The sequence below is a fragment of the Eubalaena glacialis genome, chromosome 13 (assembly GCF_028564815.1).
Source record: "Eubalaena glacialis isolate mEubGla1 chromosome 13, mEubGla1.1.hap2.+ XY, whole genome shotgun sequence".
NCBI lineage: Eukaryota > Metazoa > Chordata > Mammalia > Artiodactyla > Balaenidae > Eubalaena > Eubalaena glacialis.
In genome coordinates, this window is record NC_083728.1 from 85,025,640 (window position 1) to 85,048,962 (window position 23,323).

At 42.9% G+C, this 23,323-nt stretch overlaps 1 protein-coding gene across 2 annotated transcripts; it reads right to left on the reverse strand.

The window, feature by feature from the left end:
* Window positions 1–677: 677 nt before the first annotated feature.
* Window positions 678–23,004, reverse strand: EIF4H (eukaryotic translation initiation factor 4H). 2 transcript variants are annotated; one of them, XM_061207819.1, is made up of 7 exons: window positions 22,897–23,004; window positions 9,844–10,031; window positions 7,734–7,798; window positions 7,552–7,648; window positions 7,176–7,235; window positions 2,698–2,835; window positions 678–2,606 (listed from the first exon to the last, which is right to left on the reverse strand). In XM_061207819.1, exons 1-7 carry the CDS (start codon window positions 22,953–22,955, stop codon window positions 2,467–2,469), a joined length of 747 nt encoding a protein of 248 aa, XP_061063802.1. In that variant the 5' UTR covers window positions 22,956–23,004; the 3' UTR covers window positions 678–2,466. The 2 variants fall into 2 exon arrangements, with proteins under 2 accessions (XP_061063802.1, XP_061063803.1); XM_061207820.1 differs by lacking the exon at window positions 7,176–7,235.
* Window positions 23,005–23,323: the final 319 nt, after the last annotated feature.

Here is a 23,323-nt window from a genome sequence, read left to right on the forward strand (position 1 = left end):
GGTTTCCAGCCTCAGGAATGCTCCCACTCTCCTTTTAAGGAACACCAGTCGGCATCAAGTCCTCTCCTCCAAGCCCTCTCGGCTGAGGAGCAGCTGCAGTAAACAGTCCCTCACGCACTTGGCCGGAACAGCACCCATCCTCCCCGCCTTGTTCCTCCAGATTAAGTTGCAGTCAGGCTCTGACCGCAAGGTAAGCCACTTCTGCACCCTCCCCACCAGCCTGGCCTCTCCCGCACGCACGTAGCTCAAAGCCCTGCCCCTTGCCCACTGGGTCATAAAATCACCCAACTACACAGCAGCGCCTGCTCAAACACACGATCTGCTTGCCATGAAGTAGCACCCGTCGTGAACACGAGGAGCACCTAGGATTTCTTCTCAAACAAGCAGTTATTTTTAAAAGTTCCTTTACCCAACCAAAAACCATGACCACATCATGTAACATTTGTTAGAAAAATTAGTTTTTGGGGAAAAAAACAAAACAGGGAAAAAGTTGGCATCCCATCTCTGATCATCACTAGCTTTTAAAATAATTTCACAAATCTTGTAACTTCCGAAAGCAAGACGCTTTGCTCACTCCGCAGTACATTCCACTAAATTTGGACACTACTTTCCAAATTTAAAATTGTTAACTTCACAAGCAGCTAAAAAACAACTCAGAAATAAAGACAAGCATTAAATATTACGTAAGGTTTTCTTTTATTTAAAAGATCATTCACAAAATACCATATCCATAGATTTACTTTCTGTCATATAGCTGAATGTGTTAAGTGTTTGGAATTCCATTCTTACATTTAAAAGTCAACTGGATTGCCCAGAAGTTTAGATGAATTTGTTTTGTTCTTAATCTTTTCCACACTGAAGATGTAAGTAGGTCATCTGAAAGCATCAGGTTTGATTACAACCACATAATGCATGTCTTTCTTAAGGTAAGTATTGGTGTTACACAAATGGTTCTTATTTCAGAAGCAAAGATGACAGGTGGAAGGAAGGAAAGGAGGGAGAGTTCTGTAAATTGCTGAGACCTGGTGACAAAGACAAAGTAAGAGAAGCCGAGGATGGCAGCTAGCGAGGAGCTACCTTCCAAGCACACTGCGGAGGCCAGCCTGCCCCCGGCCCTCCAGTCATGCTGGTGAGGGTCTCTCTTTTCCGGGGCTCTAGCTGACCCCGAACTGCTCCCAACTGGATGAAGTGGGACTCGGGTGCTAAAGAATTTGTTCACACAGAGGTGTTCAAGCTCAAAAGCTGCTGCCTAGCCTGGGTGAGTGCTGAACACTGTATGCGGGAGTGAACGTCCTAAAGCTGAGAACTAGTGACCTCAAGCCACCTACCAGCTATCTGACAGCTCTGCAGAGTCAAATTCTCAATTCATCAAGTGAAAGAGAGTAAAGTGCCAGATTCTAGGCCCATTCTTTCACTCTAAAATTAGGGGATGGTGGGAAGCGCAGTATCTCATTATTACTTGTATCAGGGAACAGACAAACACAGGGAGTGATGCAGAACACACGACAACAGGGGTTTGAGAGGAAGCAGCGGCCGCACTACGAAGTGAGCCCAACACCGCGCTCCCACCTGCAGTGCCCGAAGCACCTCTGCAGCCAGCAGAAAGGAAACTAGAGAGCAGTTCGCTACATCCAGCCACAGAGGAGCCTCTAAAACAGCCGGTGAAAGAAGGGAACCGGTTTGGACACGGTGTTGAAAGAGCAATAACAAAGCATGTGAACACAGCAGTGCATTCAATTTATCTCCTATGTGCACACCCACCAGCAGTTCACATTATCCTTTTAGGTTTTGCTGTTTGAAATGTGAGCCTATTCTCCCATCTGGGGAGGGAGTAATGGAGTCAGGACGATCTATAAATAGTTACAGGAAGGAATTTGCAAAGATCAACAGATATTTTATCCTTGTTTTGAAAGCAAGGTGTCCCAAATTCTGTATGTTGATCACAGCTGAATAAAAACAAGATGCTATCCAATTTGTGACTTGTTTTTTTTCTTGGAAGCCACAGCAATACAGAACTCAACATGCAGGTCGCTGAGAAAAATCAAAGGAAACGCCCAGTGTGGCTAAAGGAAAAACAGAAAAGCAAAGGAGAGAAATGAAGCAGCACTTCAATATAAAGAACTCCCGCATGGCAGCTGCCTTTGTCCCTCTAGAGAAACTCACGTGCTGGAAGGAAAACGGACAGAAGGAAAATAGGAAAGGAGTGGCAGGAGGAAAAAAAAAAAAAAAAAAAAAAAAAAAAAAGCACAAAACAGGCACTAGGTAGATACGGCAAAGCCAAGAATGTACTAAAAACCACTTGTTAACTGCTGACATGCACTCACAAGCTCTGTGTTTCCATTGTAAGAAAGGAGGACAAAGGTCAGGCGCAGGAATGGTAACTGCAGGACTGCCGGTCTGGGGGGCCAGTCAGGCTGTGGTCTTGCTCGAACTCCCCCCACATCCCATTCCCTCCCAACCACAAGCTCATTCTTGCTCCTTGTGAACGACTTCCTCTCTGGGCCTGGCTCCCCCGAAGATAGCAGAGTTGGGGTTGGCTACTTGATTGAGGGGCGTTGCAACTGTTCGAGGTTTAAGCTGGAGCCGTGGTCTCTGTGCTCTTTCCTCTGGGGGAGGAGGGAAACACAACATGGCTTACAAATGTGTCACGAAGACACCCTCCAGAGCTCCATTTACACGTTCACAGTATCGTCATACCTTCTGTTGGTTCTCTGAAATCCATATTGGACCCTCGAAGGGGAGGGCCATCTCTGAAACGACTTCCCATTGGGGGGCCTGTTCGCCGGTCACCTGGGCGACTCCCTCCCCTGCCTCCTAAGAAGTCATCCCTGAAGCCTGAAGGAGGAAGATGACACTGAATTATCTTTTGAACTACTGTCTCAAAGCTGATAACATAGCTTGTGTGAATTAAGTTTAATTTTAAATTCTTTAGTTTGTCCAGCATCAAAAGTGCATACAAAATGAGTCCAAACGTGAATCTGTTGGGTAATTTCAATGCTAACAGACTTCTAAAATAAAAAAAGAATCTTAGGAGAGAAAAATAAAACGAGCTGTAAATTCTTAGCTTGCAGGAAAAGTCCATAATATTCTAATATGGCTTAAAACAAAAATGCTCGAAGCACATTTTACTGTTTTCTAATACAATCTATACAGTTATTAAAAAAGATAAACCTGAAATTTAGAAGTTACAATTTAGAACACAAAATCAAAAGAAAAAAAGCTAGATATGAAGGCAAAATAAAAATACAAAGTCACCTCTGGGTGACATTCCCCATTTTTCTGTTTCTGCTGCGATTCGGGTGTGGATCATTCTAAAAGCAAAGCACCTGTGTGTAAAAAAAGCTGTGATCAGGCCCACTCCCTTCCCAGAGAGGGCGCCAGAGAGCAGGAACCGCAGACCCAACCCACACCTCCTCTGGCTGCAAAGGGTTTTTTTCCCCCATTCATTTGTGCATCCGCTAAAATAATTACCAACAGAAGTAAACTGCATCTCATTTAGAATTAAAAGTAAGTTGCAATTTGGACTTCCCTGGTGGTGCAGTGGTTAAGAATCCACCTGCCAATGCAGGGGACATGGGTTCGAGCCCTGGTCTGGGAAGATCCCACATGCCGCGGAGCAACTAAGCCCGTGCGCCACAACTACAGAGCCTGCGCTATAGAGCCCACGAGCCATAACTACTGAAGCCCGCGCGCCTAGAGCCCGTGCTCCGCAACAAGAGAAGCCACCGCAATGAGAAGCCCACGCACCGTAACGAAGAGTAGCCCCTGCTCGCCGCAACTAGAGAAAACCCATGCGCAGCAACAAAGACCCAACGCAGCCATAAATAAATAAATAAATAAATTTATATTTAAAAAAGTAAGTTGCAATTCTCATCAGTGTGAAGAATATTTTCTCAATGGACTTTAAGAACCGTAAGCCTTAGCTAGTTTTGTATTTAACCGAAAGCCATGGGGGGAGGTTAAGATAATTAACCTTTTAACAGTATAACCTATTTAACTTTCAGTAAAAATTTAAGAAATAAGACTGTAATTAAACAAATGAGCTTGCCCCCTCCGTTTAAGCTCCTGAAGGTGACTATTTTTACTCACTCCAAGGATAGTGCCATTGCTCAAAGCTTTGTAGGAACTTATCCTTGAAGAAGGATCCTGAGCTTGAGAAATATTCTTCTACTAAATAGTTGATCCCCATTATTCATAGATTTCACGTTTGCAAATTCGTCTACTCACCAAAATTTATTTGTAACCCCGAAATCAATACGTGGGGCCTTTTGCTGTCATTCAGACATGCACAGAGCAGTGAAACATCTGTCACCTGACACATACATTCTCAGCTGAGGTTGAACGAGCCAACACTCTGCCTTGTCTCAGCTCAAACAGTAAACAAGTAAACAACTGTCCTTTTCACAATCTATTTAGTGCCAGGCTTTCTGCTCTTTTGTGCTTTTTTTGTTAGTGATTTTGCTGTTAAAATAAAACAGCACCCAAACATCATGCTGAAGTGCTGTCTAGTACTGCTAAGTGCAAGGCTGGGATGTGCCTTGTTAGAGAAGCCTCACGCAGGCATGAGTTACAGTGCTGTTGGCCGTGAGTTCACTGTTAATCAATCAACTATATATATTAAACAAGGCGTCTTTAAACACAAACACATAAAGCAAGGTTATGTATTGAATGGCTGACAAAAATATGACCAGAGGCTCACAGGAGCCTGTGTATTTCCTCTAGGAGCGATGGCTCAGTATCCGCCAATTTGGTGTTTGCAGTGGTTTTAAAGAACCTAACTACTGTGAATATGGAGAATCAACTATCTGCAATGGTGGGGTTTTTTTGTTCTTTAAGGGTAGCAAGGAATTTGTAAATTGATCAAGTTATCTGAAACTCAGTTCAGAGACTAAATCGAACAATTTCAATTTTAACAAAACAAGTAATGACAACAATTCTAAGAAGGTTTAGACCAACAGGAGCACTGCTTTGGGGGAAAACCCATTTTGGAAGCATATAATCAAGTATAAGTTTCTTTACAAAATCTTTTCTATCAACCAGAGAGGATACACCATTCATTAAACAGGCTTAATTAGTATTCAAACATTTAACCTGACACTTCCTCCAAACTAAACTGTGTGTACCTTTCCACGTTGATTATGAAAGTAAAGTTACTTCCCTTTTAATGAGATTAATTTTTGCTACCAGTGTTTAGCATAAAACAAATCAGCTCACACCCACACTGACAAAGCACATAAACACAACTGCTACTTTGCCCAGGTTCATGAGACAAAGTATAGTGGGGAAAAAAACCCCCCCAAAACCCAGTGTACATTAACATCAAGTGACCACCTCATTTCAAAACTCTTATGATATGAGCGGTAGGAAGATTATGAGGGGGGAAAAAAAAGCAAGGTTTGACATTAACAATTATCTTTTCATCAAGTTTGATGACAGATTTCTAGGAGGCACACTATTCATGAAAATCTTCTGAGTTTTCTTTACGAAGTTTAGTTTAACACACTGCCTAGGGACTTCCCTCGTGGTCCAGTGGTTAAGACTTCGCGCTTCCACTGCAGGGGGCGCAGGTTCGATCCCTAGTGGGAAACTAAGGTCCTGCATGCTGCATGGCACGGCCAAAAAAAAAAAAAAAAGATAAAAAATAAATAAAAACATACTGCCTATTTCTGGTTGACAGGGACTGTCTTATCTGTTTTCTTCTTTGTATTTTTTTTTGTATTGCTTGAAAAAAAATTTTTTGTTTTACAATGAGAGTGTGTCATTTAAAAAAAGGCATTATTCTAAAGAGTAAAAAAGGTCTACCTATACAAATCATGTATATAGGCCGTACCCCACCATGTGGGCACTGCTGGTTTTAGATTATCACCAAAACACTGTAGTTTACACTGGTTGGTGGCAAGGTAGTTTCTCTGGCTATGTTCACTGTATGTCTTGTTTCAGAGTAAAAAAGCGCAAGCTAAGCCAGCAGCAGAAAGGCATCAGTTTCTCTGGTAACCTCCAAAGCTGTGAGCTCACTGCGCTACTTCTCCAGTTCTAGGAGATGCAAAACTGGCAGACTGGAGAGCACCACTCGTCAAGTCACTAGCTACTACACCCGAAGTGGCTTTGAGATGACATTTGTTGCATTTTTCAATCAGAGACTAGCTTATACATAAAATTACAGGTTTACTGGATTATACTGTACTTTTATGAATAAGCTCATTTCTGATTGGCTATAGGACTTTTAGGAATTAAATTATTCAACAGATATAAGCAGTAATCTGTTTAGCTAAGGCAGTACTGGAATGAACTTTTAAAAAATGTCGACTCACAAGACCAGTTCCTCCCATACTTACCAGTTACTTTCTACTGATTTTTGTTTTGATTGGGGGGGGGGTGGTGATTGGGGGGCGGGCACTAATGATCTCATCTTATGTGGTGGCAAGTGCAGAGATAATCTCAAGTTTATAGGAAAGAAAACAGACTTGTTTTTCATTCTCTACCTTATGGTTACAATGGACATTTTTACCATGTATGAATTACCTTCATAATTTAAAAAAAAACAAGTAAAGTGATGAAGAAATGTTTAGGAGATCAACCCTTCAAAGCCTGGCATGCAAACTGACCTCTTGAGTTGACACAAGGAGGCACCCACTGGTATGCTTTGATGAGTTAAGAAAAGCAATGATAAAGTGGATTATGTCCACTTAAGGGATAGGGGCTCCACGCCCTTTAAGAAACAAAGAGGTCATCAGGACTACCTATTACCATCTAAGAGGGAGCCACCAGGAACCATTAGTATGAGGCTTTCTGTAAGCTTCTAGAACCTTTAGACTTCTAGAAATAATAGTACTTCTATTCATGCCATACACACAAGCACCATCAAGGGGCTCCCCTGGGCTAAACCTTGAGAAAGACTCAGCATGAGACACAGGCACATATAAGAACAGTAGACTAAGAAAAGGTAACAAAATAAGGCGGATCAGTCCAACTTGCCCACGATGTGGAAGCTTTCAAGTCCTACCCCAAACATTGAGGTTCTAACAGAGGCTTATTGCATGCCTGGGTACCTTTTAGGAAAGTTTCATTTGTGAAAGGAACTAAAGTAGTCCGGCCAGGCGGGCTACTCACAAGAAATGTACAACAGCAGCAAGGCCACTGAAAAGGGTAAGTGGTGATACTTTAAATACTGATACCGGAATTGAAGTCATCCCGGGAATCCCATCCACCTCTAGATTCTTGAGAGCCACCCATTCCTGAGGATACACAAAAAAGATAAAGTTGAGGTCGTATCATTACCTTGCTGCACAAACATGGAAAAATTCATTGGGAAGACGTACAACTCATGTGATGGGAAGTTCAATGAAATTATAAGAGTTTTTGCTGCCAACAGGAAGGAAAAAAACCCAGGCTTGCAGAAGCATCATCCATTCTTTCTAAGATTTTACACGTTTTTAAAAGCTCATAAACACCTATCAGACCTACGAGATAGAGTTCTTCTGGTAACCTTCAAGAGCTGTAATCAGTGGGCATATAGTAAGTTTTATGTTCAGTTGTAGAAGAACCAATCACCTCTGTCATCTGGTCCACCTTTCCTGAATCCAAAGCCGCCTTTATCTTGTTTTCTGCCTTCTGCAATATCCACACGAAGTGACCGGTCACCCAAGAGCTAATAAGTGGAAAACACTGTGTAAGTACTGGCAAGAAAAAAATCTCAACTACTAACACCACAGAGAAAACCTGAATATACTTACTGCACCATCGTACGTCAAGGCTTCCTTAAGGGAATCCACTTCATCAAATTCTACATAGCAGAATCCTGTAAGAGATAACAAACCCCGATTTCCTCAAGGAATTCCGGGTTAAAGATAAGGTGGGATCCCTGTCTGTACCATTTCCCTACATCATAACTAACACTTCTGTTGCATCTAGATGGCAGGAAACTTGCAGAACCTGAAAAAGCATATTTTACTTTCTAATAAATAGAACTTGGCTGGTATTCCTCCCTCTTAATTATATTTTTTCCCCTCTTAATTATATTCTATCAGAAAGTGCTAATCAAATAGGTACTGAAACAGTAGCTGTGTTTTTATAAAGCTTTATGTTTTAACCATAATAGTAAAACCTCCCTTGGGTCACTGAAGAGCTTTTAGTTCTGACTTCTGAATGACTTTAATATAACCTAACAGGGGCTTTAAGACACAGACTTCAAATTCGATACCAAACATGCTTTGATGGAACAGGCTGAGGGTGCCATTACTTACTACTCAGGTAGGTGGTATAAAATTTGTTTTACAAAGCTAAAAAACATATCCTCGGCCACAAGCGCATCCTCCTCAGGATGCTCATTAATTAAAGACAGCTGGCCTAGGTGCAGCATGCTTTATTGACAACTTGAGTCTCTAACGCTAGATTCTGACACAGGCCTGTAAGCAGAGGACACTCCAGGCAGAAGAAACCACACCCTCTCTCTCACCTCCAACCTCTGAATAAGCTTCTCCTTCTACCTGCAACACTCTTGTCCATGCCCTTTCCTTGCCTGTCTCATTTAAATCTGGGTTAAGCACGCCCCCTACCCCGTATGCTCACACCACACCCTGTATTACCACCCTCCCCATCCCCATTCTGTATGACGACTACACTTCACCTTCAAAGCCCACTAGACTGCAAGTGCTTCTAAAGCCTGGGTCCAAACTTTTCCTGTTCACCATTTGCTTACACAAAGAATGTACTGCTTGGCTGTAGAGTTCCCCGTCCTCCACCCCCAACCCATACTCCACCTCCCCATCCATGCCTTTTGCCCTAAGTGGATTCAATGTTTAGAAGAACTGAGAAAACCACTTGCAAGTTCAAAGAGGCAACAAGAGCCTAGTCACTCCAGAGCTCCCACTCATCTCACACTCCAGCTGCTGAAACTAAAGATGCCCTTCTATGAAACAAACTCTGCTGCTACTGACTCAGCCCAAAGGCTGGCTTCACCCACACATTTCCCCCTTACATTTGAATTCCTAACGCTTCCTAGCAGCGGGACTTAACTCCAAGCTTAACTGATACATTTTTTTTCACTGTTTGATCACTTACTATAACAAGGCTCCAGGCTCTTAAGTCAGAAAGCTTTCAGAACGACAAAACTACGGAACCGCTCTGCTGAGCAGTACCCCTGCTTCTTCTACAGCCCCACAGCCTCTGTGTGCCTTTCATGGATGTACTTCTGGGTAAATAAAGCAAACCAAATGCCCTTGTATCTGGCATCATGCACTTCGATACAGGGCACATTTGCCTTCAGGAAGCCGTGGAAGTCGGACGATAATGCCCATTTGGTTCCTCATCCTTACTCCTCTGCTCAAGAACCCGAAAGACTAGCCTACAGACACTAACTTTACCTGAAATTTGAGCCAATCATTTCCCTAAACACATGCTCTGAAGTCACAAATGTACAGTGACGAGTACTAGGTTACCTTTGGGACTTCATAATAAACTAGATTACAGGAAAACTACTCCCTAAAAATGCATGAGTTGGCCAAGGTGATATGCACCTGAAAAGTCCTAAGTTTTATCTGTTCATTTCTTTCCTGGTAACTCCCTTTCTGGCAGAGACAGGATTGCTATATAGGTCAGGCAAACGCCAGATTTACTTGGGCATATGCCACATATTTCTACAAACTAGACTGTGTATAAAACATCTCCCCCCCCCAAATAGAACTGAAGGCCTATGCGTTAAAGCGCTAATAAATGTTTATTTCAACTACTTGGACTAGGCAAATGTTCGGAACACTTTCATTGAAACACTTTCATAATTAGAGCCCTCTGGTTTAGACCCTCCTCCCCTTACAATAATGCACAGTAAAAATCCCCCAAACTCACCTTTAAATTTGTCTGTGTCTTTGTCTCTGACTAGCCGTACACTCCTTATGCTGAGATCCTTAAAGATAGCGTCTATGTCGCCCTGCACCGTATTAAAAGGTAGATTTCCTACATATGCTGTGTAGGGGGGCTCTGTGGGCAGCTCCTTCTGGCTACGGGAACCATGGCCACCAGCACTGCCACGGGACCTAGGAGGGGAAACAGACAGGATTCAACTCTGCCCATGTGTTCTTGCCCCAGAGGGCCAAGGAAAATGTCTCCCACTAAGCCACACCACCCAGGCGAAATAATCCTATATAATGTATACAGTAACATCTCCTTGAAATAATACAGTATTCCAAAATATTTATGAAAAACATGCCTATTTCTGGATGACAGAAATGTCCACAGAAACACAGAATCTATGTGAACGTACCTTTCCCTGGAGAATCGAATCCAAATACAACATCCTCCTACAGACAAGTGGTTCTCTCCTATTCACTAAGAATAGGAGAAAAGAACCTAAGCCAATGCCCTCCTTCATACCCGATAATACTAACACACACAGAAATGGAGTGTCCACTTATTACCCTGAAGCTGAAGTTTAACTCATTCACAATACAATTGTTTCTTGCTGATTATAGATAATAAGCTCTAATAAAAATTTTAGATTTTGTGCAGCAAGTACTACGTATTGTACATACTACTCTCCACTCCCTCATTTGGGTCCTCAAATACAAGGTGCATATTACTAATTCATTTAAACGTCAATGCCATTTCCTCAGCTAAGTCAAGAGATGTTTAGCTTGTCCACGGTTACCGAGCTTAAAAGTGGCAGGACCCTGACTCCACCATATCATGGCTAACCTGCATAGGCCCTGGTTTAAATCCGAGCTCTACCACATACTTACTCCACCATATAACCTTGAGGAGTTACTCAATTTCTCTAAGCTTGATTTGGAAAACTGGGTTAATACTAAGATAGACCTTGAATTATTGAGAAATAACATATGGTGCGTCATACACTGCCTGTCACATAGTACACACGTGTAGAGTAACAATGACCACAATAACTGCCATCTAAGACCTGAGGTTTACAATGTTTTATAGATAATTTAAAAATAAATGGGACTGGCTTCCCTGGTGGTGCAGCGGTTGGGAATCCGCCTGCCAATTCAGGGGACATGGGTTCGAGCCCTGGTCTGGGAAGATCCCACATGCCGCGGAACAACTAAGCCCGTGTGCCACAACTGCTGAGCCTGTGCTCTAGAGCCTGCGAGTCACAACTATTGAGCCCATGTGCCGCAACTACTGAAGCCCGCATGCCTAGAGCCCATGCTCCACAACAAGAGAAGCCACCCCAATGAGAAGACTGCACACCGCAGCAAAGAGTAGCCCCCGCTTGCTGCAACTAGAGAAGGCCCATGCGCAGCAACGAAGACCCAACTCAGCCAAAATAAACAAACAAACAAACAAACAAATGGGGCCACGGGACTTCCCCCTGGTGGTCCAGTGGTTAAGACTTAGCGCTCCCAACGCAGGGGGCCCAGGTTTGATCCCTGGTCAGGGAACTAGATCCCGCATAATGCAACTAAGAGCCTGCATGACGCAACTGAAGATCCCGCGTGCCGCAACTAAGACCCACTGCAGCCAAATAAATAAATATTTTAAAAACAAACAAAAAAATAAATGGGGCCATTATACATTTGTCAAAACCCATAGAACAGAATGGATAACACCAAGAGTGAACCCTAATGTTAACTATGGACATTGGGTGATGACACTGTCAATGTAGATTCATTGATTGGAACAAATGTACTACTCTGGTGCAGATGTTGACAGCAGGGGAAGCTGTGCCCCTGTGCATTTGTGAGGGCAGGGGGCATATGGGAACTCTATACTTTCTCATCAATTTTGCTCTGAACCTACATTGCTCTAATAGATAGTCTACTAAATTAATGAATGGGAAGGGGAGCTCTTCTTTACATCAATAAGGCTGTCAGCTAAAAAATGTAGGAGGAAATTAGAAAACCATGTAATTAGAAAACCACTACTCTGCAACCACCAATGTAGTAGTGACTGATTCAGGCAAGGCTCAAAGGATGCCAAAACACTGGTAAAATGAATCTGCCAGTCACTACTGTAACCAGGTAACTGAACTTAGTACCACTAATAATGGGAGAAATTTAAATGTGCCTTCTATTTTGGCACAGATTCTTCAAATATGTAAAAGTCATGAAAGACAAAAAAGGCAGGGGAACTAACGAAATGATAACCAATGCTACATGTGATCTTTGGATCCTGGAACACACAGCCATAAAAGAAAAAGCAGATGGAGAAATCTGAATCTGGTGAGTATAAATATTATTGTTAGCATTAAATTTCTTAGGAGTGATTAATTGGTACCGAAGTTAGTAGGATGCCTCTGTTCTCAGGAGAGACAAAGTATTTAGGAGTGAAGTGTCAGGACAGCCATTTATTTTCAAAGGGTTCAGCATAAAGGACATGTGTGCATGCACGAATATATAAAGATAAAGCAAGTGTGAAACTTGCGACATCTACCAGTGTCCATTGTATTGCACTCTTTCAACTATACTGAAGACTTGAAAAACTTCAAAATAAAATGTTTGCAGAACACAGGAGGAAAAAAATTTTAAAGGGGGAGGTGTTGTTTTTCTTTAAGAGACATTTAAAGCAAAAGAGTCTCCTCATATCAGTCAAAAATATGCTTAAAGTCAACCTTCTCTTCTTTTGGCAGAATATATATTAATACCAGGTCTTCGAAAGTAACTTGATTTTTAAAATTCATATATTGCTAGAAATATCATGAAAGAAATTCCACATCTTGCCTGACACAAATTCCAGATATCTCAAATATCTGATAATAAATATCAATCTTTAAGACAACGCTTTTTATTTTTTTTAGAAGAACCAGGCTATGAAGTAATTCTTAGATGGCTAAAAATTTTAAGTTTAATTAACTCAGAACTGCTGCTTCCCAATAGAAAAATCCTGCATTCTGTCCTAATACCAGAAAAATAGGCTTACAAGTGAATGTGACTTATTTTGCATTTCAATAACCATAAAACTGGGACTTCCCTGGTGGCACAGTGGTTAAGAATCCGCCTGCCAGTGCAGGGGACTAGGGTTCGAGCCCTGGCCAGGGAAGATCCCACATGCTGCGGAGCAACTAAGCCGTACGCCACAACTACTGAGCCCGTGTGCCACAACTACTGAAGCCCGCATGCCTAGAGCCCGTGCTCCGCAACAAGAGGAACTACTGCAATGAAGAGTAGCCCCCACTCGCCGCAACTAGAGAAAGCCCGCGCGCAGCAACGAAGACCCAATGCAGCCAAAAAAAAAAAAAAAAAAAAAAACAAAACCATAAAAACCACCACCAACAAAAAAACCCCCATAAAACCTAAAATATTTTCAGTAAGATACTCTTTGGGACTGGGTACTGAACATATAAAATACAGTTTAAACACTTGGAAAACTGTCAAAACTGGGGACCAACTATAATTAAAAACACTTTAAATTCACCTACTCAACATTTATGAAACACCTGGTGGAAAACAGCCCCTTGTCCTGGAGTAGCTTACACCTGAGTAGCACATATAAAACATAAATAACTGTAAATGCATACATGCATGTTTGTGTATATATTTACATAGATATGTAAAAAAGCAAAGGACTACAATGGTTTTTTAAAAATTCAACATGAAGGTGAGGATGAAGAAATGATAAATTTGGCAGGTGTCTGTTTGATGAATCAAGAAAATGGAGGTAGGCAGGCTTGCTAAAAGGGCACATGAGAACTTCTGTGGGGTGCTGGACAGAGGACTGAAAAGATAGGGTCAACCGACCTCTGACTGAATACAGAAAGCCATGTAAGCAAGCCTTGATAAGGACCACTGCCCAGGTTAATGCTACTGAGGGGGGGGCACTAGCAAGAATGCAGCAGGATGAGACGCCAGCTCTGGCTTTGCAAAGATACAAGAATCCTGCTTCAGGCAAGCAGTACTTGAAGAGCTGGAGATGTGGAAAGAGCTAACCCAAGCCCATCAACTTGCTCATTTCACCCTAGCCTCACAAAACTGCCAGTGGCTTAACACTCCAGATTTTTTCAAGACTAACAGATGCAGTCCTAAATACTGCCCTACCTGATGTGGTCAGTTCTACAGGACTTGAGTGGTTTTTAGCTTTTCGTTGAGTAGTTCACTGAAGACATTACAATGCAGTGGGATTGGGGCCAGCCGGGTAGATTTCAATTTATTCACTCTATGAAGAGTCTACAGTGTGCCAGCAACTTGAGAGACAAGGCTGAAGAAGACAAACCCCAGAGAATGCATATGGACATAATAAAATGATACATTCTGTCATCAACCAATCAAATAAAAAAGTCAAATATCAGAAATTCTTTGAGCTAAAATTCTTATGAGATACTTCTGACACTAATTTAAGTTTAGAGGGGACTATTATCTAAATAAGCTATGTTACATGAAAGCACTTTCTAAAACAGGTTAAAAACACAGAAGACCCACCTGGCACCTTACTTAGCTTGGTGTAGGACCTCTTCCAAATCACCTCTGTACCTCAGTTTTCTCATCTGTTACTTTATAAATATTTCAAATTTCTATGTTATAAAGGAGTTTGAAATTGACCATAAAAACACTTCAGAGACTGATTGCTTTATAAAAGTTTAATAACAATTCTAAAGTGTTATGGATAAATTAAACACGCTACAGGATACACTGCTCATACAGAAGGAGGTTGACTAACAAGCCATGGATGTAAAGCAGGCAACAGATGAGGCAAAGCTGCAGGCCTGAGCACACACCCCCACCTCCCCACCACCCTGCAATTCAGAAAAGAGACCTGAAGGGCTGTGCTGCAAACTCCCAGGCCATATCGCTCCCACCGAGCAATAGGCTTGCCCGCTCATTACTGTTGCACATAGGGACAGTCTATTGATTAAAAAAAAAAATACGAAAGTTTTAAAGTAATAATTACATCCTCAGTCATTTAGGAAATCCAACTTTCAACTCCAGGTGTGACCAAAAATCACACCTGGAGTTACAGACAAATCACGTTTCTTCACTCAAATCAACAAAGTATCTGAATGTCTATTAAATACAGAGCACCATATTGAGGGCACAAACCTAAGACTTGTTCCTACCCTCAAGGAGCTGATAATTCAGCTAAGGGGGTCCAGGCATCTAGAAAGGAGAAATCACATCCCAAGTAAAAGACTGCAGAAAATTCAGGAGACAGCGACGAGCACTGTCTCTGCAGGGTGGAGCAAAAGGCACTTGGACTCTATTTGCCAGGCAGCAGACAAAACACTGAACTCTTAAGATGATAATGTGTGAATAAGCGAAGATATATAGGAGTGAGAGGAGACTGGAGGAAGGGCAACTATAAGAAAAAAGAAGAGAAGAGATTCTTAGGGCTGGGATTAGTCAGTAAGTGGATGAAACAAAATTAAGTGCTCAAGACTTGCTTCCAAAGTGTAAAAGATAACAAAAAATGAAGGCCACATGCTATTATTTCTGGACAAGAATTTTACGAAGATTTCTAGGTGCATTAGAAACTATACAGAATTTAAGTACTGTTGCTGTCATTCTTAAAACTTTAAGACCAGTGCCAAGATACCATGACTATAGAGTATTAACCTCTCTTTGGTATTTGGAACATTAGGTGCTCTCCCTCTATTACTTCTAGGTGATAACTGAGTTAGTTTCATTAGGGCTGATCAACAACTTTGGTCTTTCATGTGCCACCCAGAAACGCTTATTAGCATATATCACGTGGCCTGAGGCACTATCCTAGATCCTACATAAAATCACAGTAAGACTGCCTTTATGAGAATAAAATGCAAGTAAGCAACAAAGACAAAATCCTCTGAGCATGCAGAAAGATCAAAATTTGTAACCTACTTGGTTTCTAGACAATAATCAAAAAAGGTTAGGCTCTCAAAAGCCAAGCCCTTATTTCATAAACACCATTTTACACTACCTATTAACATCTTACATTAGTAAGATACACTGGTTACAATCACAGAACCAATATCAATACATTACTAACTAATTCATTACTAACTAGTTCAGTTTATTCAGATTTTCTTAGCTTTCACCTAATGTCCTTTTCCTGTCCCAGGATGCCATCCAAGATGCCACATTACAGTTTAGTTGTAACTTAGGTTTTAAAAAACTAGCCCAATTGAACTTGGACTAAAGACCCTTCACTTCCAAGTAGATCTTCCTCTAATTGTAAGTATTTTCCAAGGCCTTCAATTAGCACTCAAAATTAAATCCCTTTATCTTGACAACTGTCATTACTACAGGATGTGCATGAAAGCCTCTGAAAGTTTCTGGTAAACACTGGGGGTGGGGAGGGAGCAGTGTCTATGGTGAATTCTTCAATGAGCCTTATTTCAAGGAACTCTTTTCTGCTGTGAATGGGATCTTAATAATTTAATCACATCTGTAAGATATAAAAAGCAATGCAGAGAAATGCAAAGTTGTTCTGAGGCAGGAACTCTTGTCTTGTTCACTGCTTTATCTCCAGAACTATTACAGTATCTGAGACTTAGGGTGGAAGGAATGAAGCCACAGGCCTACCAACTACTTTAGGGTTGCCAGTAACTTCTTCACCAATGTGGGTACTCTTATTAGGAAAAAAATTTAGATTATAAGAGAGGGTTACATGTATTCAGATGACATCCCCAATTATGTACTTAAGTATTTTTCAAAAAATTTTCAGGCTGTGTACAACAACAAGGAATACATTTTACATCACAACTTAATACATGCATACATTCCTGCATGTTAACTACACAAATTAATTTTTAAAAAGCTTGCCAACAGTACTAACTCATAGTATAATGCACACTATTCTCTATTCTATTTCACCTTAAAAGATGCTTACCAGGACCCACACTAAGTTGATTTCATCATCTCCCAACAGGACACAACAGGCAGTTTGAAAGCCTTGTTTTAGATGAATAGTGAACATGAAAGGGACTTCTGGTTTACATAGTCTTTTAGAGACCTTTTCTTACTGGGAAAAAGTATTTATCATAATGAACTAAAATTTTGGACTCCCACACATGAAAGGAAAGAAATGGGCTTAGTAATTTAATAACTTCATATGGGTGAAAAAGGTTACTCAATCCAAAAGTTCCAGATTTGGGACTTCCCTGGTGGCGCAATGGCTAAGAATCTGCCTGCCAATGCAGGGGACATGGGTTCGAGCCCTGGTCTGGGAAGATCCCACATGCCACAGAGCAACTAAGCCCGCGAGCCACAACTATTGAGCCCGTGAGCCACAACAAGAGAAGCCACCGCAATGAGAAGCCCACGCACCGCAATGAAGAGTAGCCCCCACTTGCTGCAACTAGAGAAAGCCTGCCACAGTAACACAGACCCAATGCAGCCAAAAAAAGTACCAGATTTTTCAGAGGAAATGAAATCTTAAATCTCAAGCTACTTATTGGTCCTCAGAAATACTGCCACAAAAAAAATCTGTCTTAAAGGTATGGTGTAAACTATTTCTATGGATTAGTTTTGAACTTTATAGGTTCTTTTCTTCTAAAATAGAAGACTCACTATTTGAGATTTGACATTCCACATACTACCAGCTCCATTTCATTCTACATGAAACCACATTTTCAGGCAATGTTGAATTTGATATGATCCACAAGTAACTTACAACTATACAATTTATTTTAAAATGTAAATTATTTTAGGTACCTAGAAATTGCCGTAGATAGACCACCATTTAAAACCTAGAATTCAAAACCATTCAGTCAGAGCTAACAGTTCTCTTCATTTAATATTTGAAAAGTCATAAGAACCCAAGTAACCTGTACTAAAACACATACATGCATTAAAATAATACTTAATAATTGTTTAACGATATCAAATTTTAACTTGCTGCTACCTCACATGATAGGTATCACAATTAAGTGTATTAAAAGTACCTTCAAAAAAGCCACACATCCTTTAAAAACAATCAGCCTTTAAAAACAAACAGTCAAGAGACAAAAAGAGGAGGACCCTATCAATTAACAGATTTAGTAGACACAACAACCAAATAAATGTGCAAACGTTGTCTGGCCCTGATTTAAGTGAACCAGTTGTACATCAGAATTTATGAGATAATTATGAGAAATCAAAATATTTACTGGGCTACTGTTATAATATTAAGTTTTCAGATGTGATGATATTGTGGTCATATTTTTTTTTTAAGTTTTTACTTTTGAAACTCATACTGAAGTACTTCCAGATGAAATAACAGTCACATCTAAGACTTGTTTTAAAATAATCCAGAAGTGTGTGGCAGGAGAGTAAAGTAAGGAGGTATAGATGAAATAGGAGTGGTCACTTAAAAAAACAGTGGGTAATAGGTACATGGGGCAGGTCGTTACACTAGACTCTGCTGTAAAATATTCATTTCCCTCCCCACAATGGGGAAGATAGATGAAACAGAAAAAGCAAAAATGTTTATAAAATTAAAACTGTGAAATAAATGGAGCCTTGCTTAATGGGTAGAGTTTCTGTTTGGAACGATGAAAAAGTTCTGGAAACAGTGATTACTGAATTGTAATCATTGTGAACTTTAGTACCACTGAATTGTACACTTAGAAATGGTAAAAATGGTAAATTGTGGCCGTGCCGCGTGGCATGCAGGATCATCTTAGTTCCCCGACCAGGGACGGAATCCATGCCCCCTGCAGTGGAAGCCCAGGGTCTTAACCACTAGACCGCCAGGGAAGTCCTATAAAATGGTAAACTTTATGTTATGTATATTTTACCACAATAAGAAAAAAAAACTGAGTAATGGCTACATGGGGGTCTGATATATTAGTCTTGACTGCTTATGCATGAAAATATACAGATTAATCTCTAAGTATGGGACTTCCCTGGTGGCGCAGTGGTTAAGAATCCGCCTGCCAATGCAGGAGACACAGGTTCGAGCCCTGGTCCGGGAAGACCCCACATGCTGCGGAGCAACTAAGGCCGTGCGCCACAACTACTCAGCCTGCGCTCTAGAGCCCACGAGCCGCAACTACCGAAGCCCGCGCACCTAGAGCCCGTGCTCCGCATCAAGAGAAGCCACTGCAATAAGAAGCCCGCGCACCGCAACAAAGAGTCGCCCCCGCTCACCACAACTAGAGAAAGCACGCACGCAGCAAGGAAGACCCAACGCAGCCAAAAATAAATAAAATAAAAATAAATAAATAAATATTCCAAGCATGAATTTTGTTACAAACCAATGATGTACAAGAATGAATCACTTGGTGGGACTTCCCTGGTGGCGCAGTGGTTAAGAATCCGCCTGCCAATGTAGGAGACACGCGTTCGAGCCCTGGTCCTGGTCCGGGAAGATCCCACATGCCACGGAGCAACTAAGCCCATGCGCCTGCACTCTAGAGCCCACGAGCCACAACTACTGAGCCGGAGTGCCACAACTACTAAAGCCCGTGCGCCTAGAGCCCATGTTCCGCAACAAGCTACCGCAATGAGAAGCCCGCGCACCGCAATGAAAGAGAAAGCCTGTGCGCAGCAACTAAGACCCAAAGCAGCCAATAAATAAATAAATAAAAAGAATGAATTACTTGGTACTAATTTACCATACTTACGGTATTACATTATAAATGCTTTATGCCTATAAAAGGAACAGCTTTCCCTTTACTGGCTTTAGAAATATAGCCAGGAAAATAAAAACTCACTCCATCTAACCCTCAACCTTCCCACTGCAGGGAAGCCCCTTGACTCTATATTTCAAACCCGCCATTCCTTTCACCTGTGACCCAAGTTGCTTAGAGTTGAGACATCTTATCTAGCTAAGGTGTTTTAGACTAGAGAGAAGTTGCCTTACAAAAGTGCCAAACAGGGACTTCCCTGGTGGTGCAGTGGTTAAGAATCCGCCTGCCAATGCAGGGGACACGGGTTCGAGCCCTGGGCCGGGAAGATCCCACATGCCACAGAGCAACTAAGCCTGTGCACCACAACTACTGAGCCTGTGCTCCGGAACCCACGTGCCACAACTACTGAAGTCCACGCGCCTAGAGCCCGTGCTCCGCAACAAGAGAAACCACCGCAGTGAGAAGCCCATGCACCGCCAACGAAGAGTAGCTCCCGCTCGCAGCAACCAGAGAAAGCCCGTGCGCAGCAACGAAGACCCAACGCAGCCAATAAATAAATAAATAAAAAGAATGAATTACTTGGTACTAATTTACCATACTTACGGTATTACATTATAAATGCTTTATGCCTATAAAAGGAACAGCTTTCCCTTTACTGGCTTTAGAAATATAGCCAGGAAAATAAAAACTCACTCCATCTAACCCTCAACCTTCCCACTGCAGGGAAGCCCCTTGACTCTATATTTCAAACCCGCCATTCCTTTCACCTGTGACCCAAGTTGCTTAGAGTTGAGACATCTTATCTAGCTAAGGTGTTTTAGACTAGAGAGAAGTTGCCTTACAAAAGTGCCAAACAGGGACTTCCCTGGTGGTGCAGTGGTTAAGAATCCGCCTGCCAATGCAGGGGACACGGGTTCGAGCCCTGGGCCGGGAAGATCCCACATGCCACAGAGCAACTAAGCCTGTGCACCACAACTACTGAGCCTGTGCTCCGGAACCCACGTGCCACAACTACTGAAGTCCACGCGCCTAGAGCCCGTGCTCCGCAACAAGAGAAACCACCGCAGTGAGAAGCCCATGCACCGCCAACGAAGAGTAGCTCCCGCTCGCAGCAACCAGAGAAAGCCCGTGCGCAGCAACGAAGACCCAACGCAGCCAAAAATAAATAAATTAAATAAAATAAATTAAAAAAAAAAAAGTACCAAACAAAGCAATACAAGACCAGCTTTCCATAGGTGGTAATCGTCTATAATGCTTAAGCTTCTATCTGAATATAAACAAACAGCACTGAGACATGTACTGATGTGAACATAATTCAAAACTCAAAATTATCATTGAAGAGTATCTGGTCAACTAACCTATCACCTTGCTAAATTTCAAAGATTCCAATAACTGATAACTTCCGACCTGATGAAGTTAAAATAACATTAACCATCTGGAATAGGAAAGCTTTGGCACAGATCGCACCACTACATGTCTAGTCGTCTGTGAAGTTTCCTGACTCACCTGTGACACCGCCTAAAAGAACACACAAATTCACCAACAGGTTTTTAAAACTACTTTTTGGCAATCTGAGCAGTATTTCCTATGTACTTTTACATGAAGATGAAGTGGAAAATTCTGAGAAGGTAAGATGCAGAACGTGCTTAATAGTAAAGGGACTTTTTATTAGGAAGCTTAGGAGATGTATCATGCCAGCTACTATCATCTTATACAAGTTTTTGGAGTACATCTGGGCAAATGGCTAACAGTGTCCTCGTCTTTTGACATTCTGATAAATAAATGGCATCTTAAAAGAGAATTTTATTTTTGATCAACTTCTATTGTTCAAGGCACTCCAACTGTCAAAATTTGATATCCACCTGAAGTCTAACTTGAACACCTCTAGTCACCAGAACAGTTGGTAAATTTGTCAAAAGAGAGAATTAAAAAATAGTAATAATAAAAAATCCCCAGGCTCTGTATAATAGGACTAACACTGTAGTTCCAAACCAACTAAAATTCCTTGGAGCTGCCTTAATCTGAACTACTCTGTTTAAGAGTTTTCCTGGGTACTTCCAAATGCTTTTTGAAACTAGGAGAAAAAAAAAAATCCTAGTGATTAAATTTTGAGATGACTGAAGTACAAATTTGATGTCTAGAAACCTACCCCAAAGGCAATAACTTTACATGTAATCCAACATCTATTTCTTTTTTATTAGTAAATAAAGTATTCTTTGAAGTAACAGGTGGCTCCACCTCCCCCAACTGCCATGTCCCCAACTTTCATGAATGATACTGGGTACACTCCCGCACCCAAACAAGCTTTTATTTGAGCCATTCCCAAACCAAGGTATTAAAAGATCATTCTTCACCAAACAAAGATACTTTTAGGATTGAAACCCAGGAGACTGGACACCTCAGTAGGTTCTATTGTGGTGTTATCCTGGGAAAGTAATCCTTTCTGTAAATCACACAAAGGCCAAGTGTGCCCTTGACAAACAGCAAGATGTTTATAGCCTATCTTCTAAATTCTGTATGAGATAACTTGTGTCTACAAAGAAATAATCTAGGGCGGGTTCCTGGAATTAAACACCATAAGCTTTTTCTTCACTAGTCAGGGATCTTTCTTTTAAACAAGGTGTCTCAATTACATATAGTCTGTGTATGACCAGAATCAGAACGAAACTAAATGCGATTCCTTCTCCAGGTCTGGAGAAACCAGGAAGAATAACATTTTCTGCCAGTAGGCACGTAGCACTTGTCAACAAGGCACTCTGATCTAAGAAAGGATAAATACAATGCTATGATGTGTATGTTCTGGTTGGTCTCCCCCGCCCCCGGGGTGAATCGAACTATTCCAGGGCTCCAGCTGCCAAGTCCCAGCCTCACACCCGTAAAGGGATGGGAATCGCCCCTCTCTTCGGCCTTCCGACCATACCAAGCCCGCTGGTCTCCTGGCGAAAGGGGCCAGGGGGCCTGCAGCGCAGGCTGACAACAGGAAGCCGCGGCCGGGACCGGGACTGGAGCGGGGTAGGCCGCGGCCCCCACCCCCGCGCTGCAGCACAGCCCCGCGCTGGCCCCGCCGTACTGGGGGATGGGGCTGGAAGCGGGAGCTCGTCCTGCCGGGCACTCAGCGCCGCTGCGGCCTGGCCCTGCGGCCGAGGCAGAGGAAAGACACGTCGTAGGCGGCGGGGTGGGGGGGCACAGAGAGGGATCTGTCCCGCGAGCAAGACCCGGGGAGCCTGACCGGTGCCGCACCCTCCCCGAGCGCGCCATTTCCAGACCCCAGTCCTCCCGGCGCCTCTACGAGGCCTCAGTCGGCCCAGCAGGGCCCCTACCGCTCGCCACCCCTGCTGTGCGCGCGGGAAGGCCGCGGCCCAGGGGCCCCTGACTCCGCCCGCCTCCCGCGCCCGGCCGGGGCCCGCGCACGCCCGCCTCACCCTCTGCCGCCGCCGAAGCTGCTGTAGGCCCGATCGTCGTAGGTATCGAAGTCCGCCATTTGCCGTCTCCACTCCGAGAGGAACCAGGGTGAGCAAGGAAGGACCCCGCAATATAACTCTCCCCGCCCCGCCGCCGGGGCTGTCCGCCGCGCCGCCTGATCGCAAATCGCACGCACGCACGCACGCTCGCGTGCGCGCACGTACGCCGCGCCGCGCCGCGCCCGCCGCGCCCGGCCTGGGCTGGCTGGCTTCTGGCAGACCGGCGTGTTTTGCGGCCCACGTAGTGCGGCGGTGTGTTGGCTTGGCTCCTGCCCTGGCGCCCCGGCCCATTGTGTGCTAGCTCTGAGGCTTCACCCGCGGCCGCCCCCTGCCCCTGCCGCGCCCCACCCTTGAGCCTTGCCCTACCTGCCGAACCTCCGGTGGCTCC

Coding starts and splice junctions, on each gene's coding strand:
- EIF4H (XM_061207819.1), bottom strand. CDS start 22,955: ATGGCGGACTTCGATACCTACGACGATCGGGCCTACAGCAGCTTCGGC. Junction 7,799..9,843: donor AGACACAGACAAATTTAAAG/GTGAGTTTGGGG, acceptor TATCTCTTACAG/GATTCTGCTATGTAGAATTT. Junction 2,607..2,697: donor TTTCAGAGAACCAACAGAAG/GTATGACGATAC, acceptor CTCCTCCCCCAG/AGGAAAGAGCACAGAGACCA.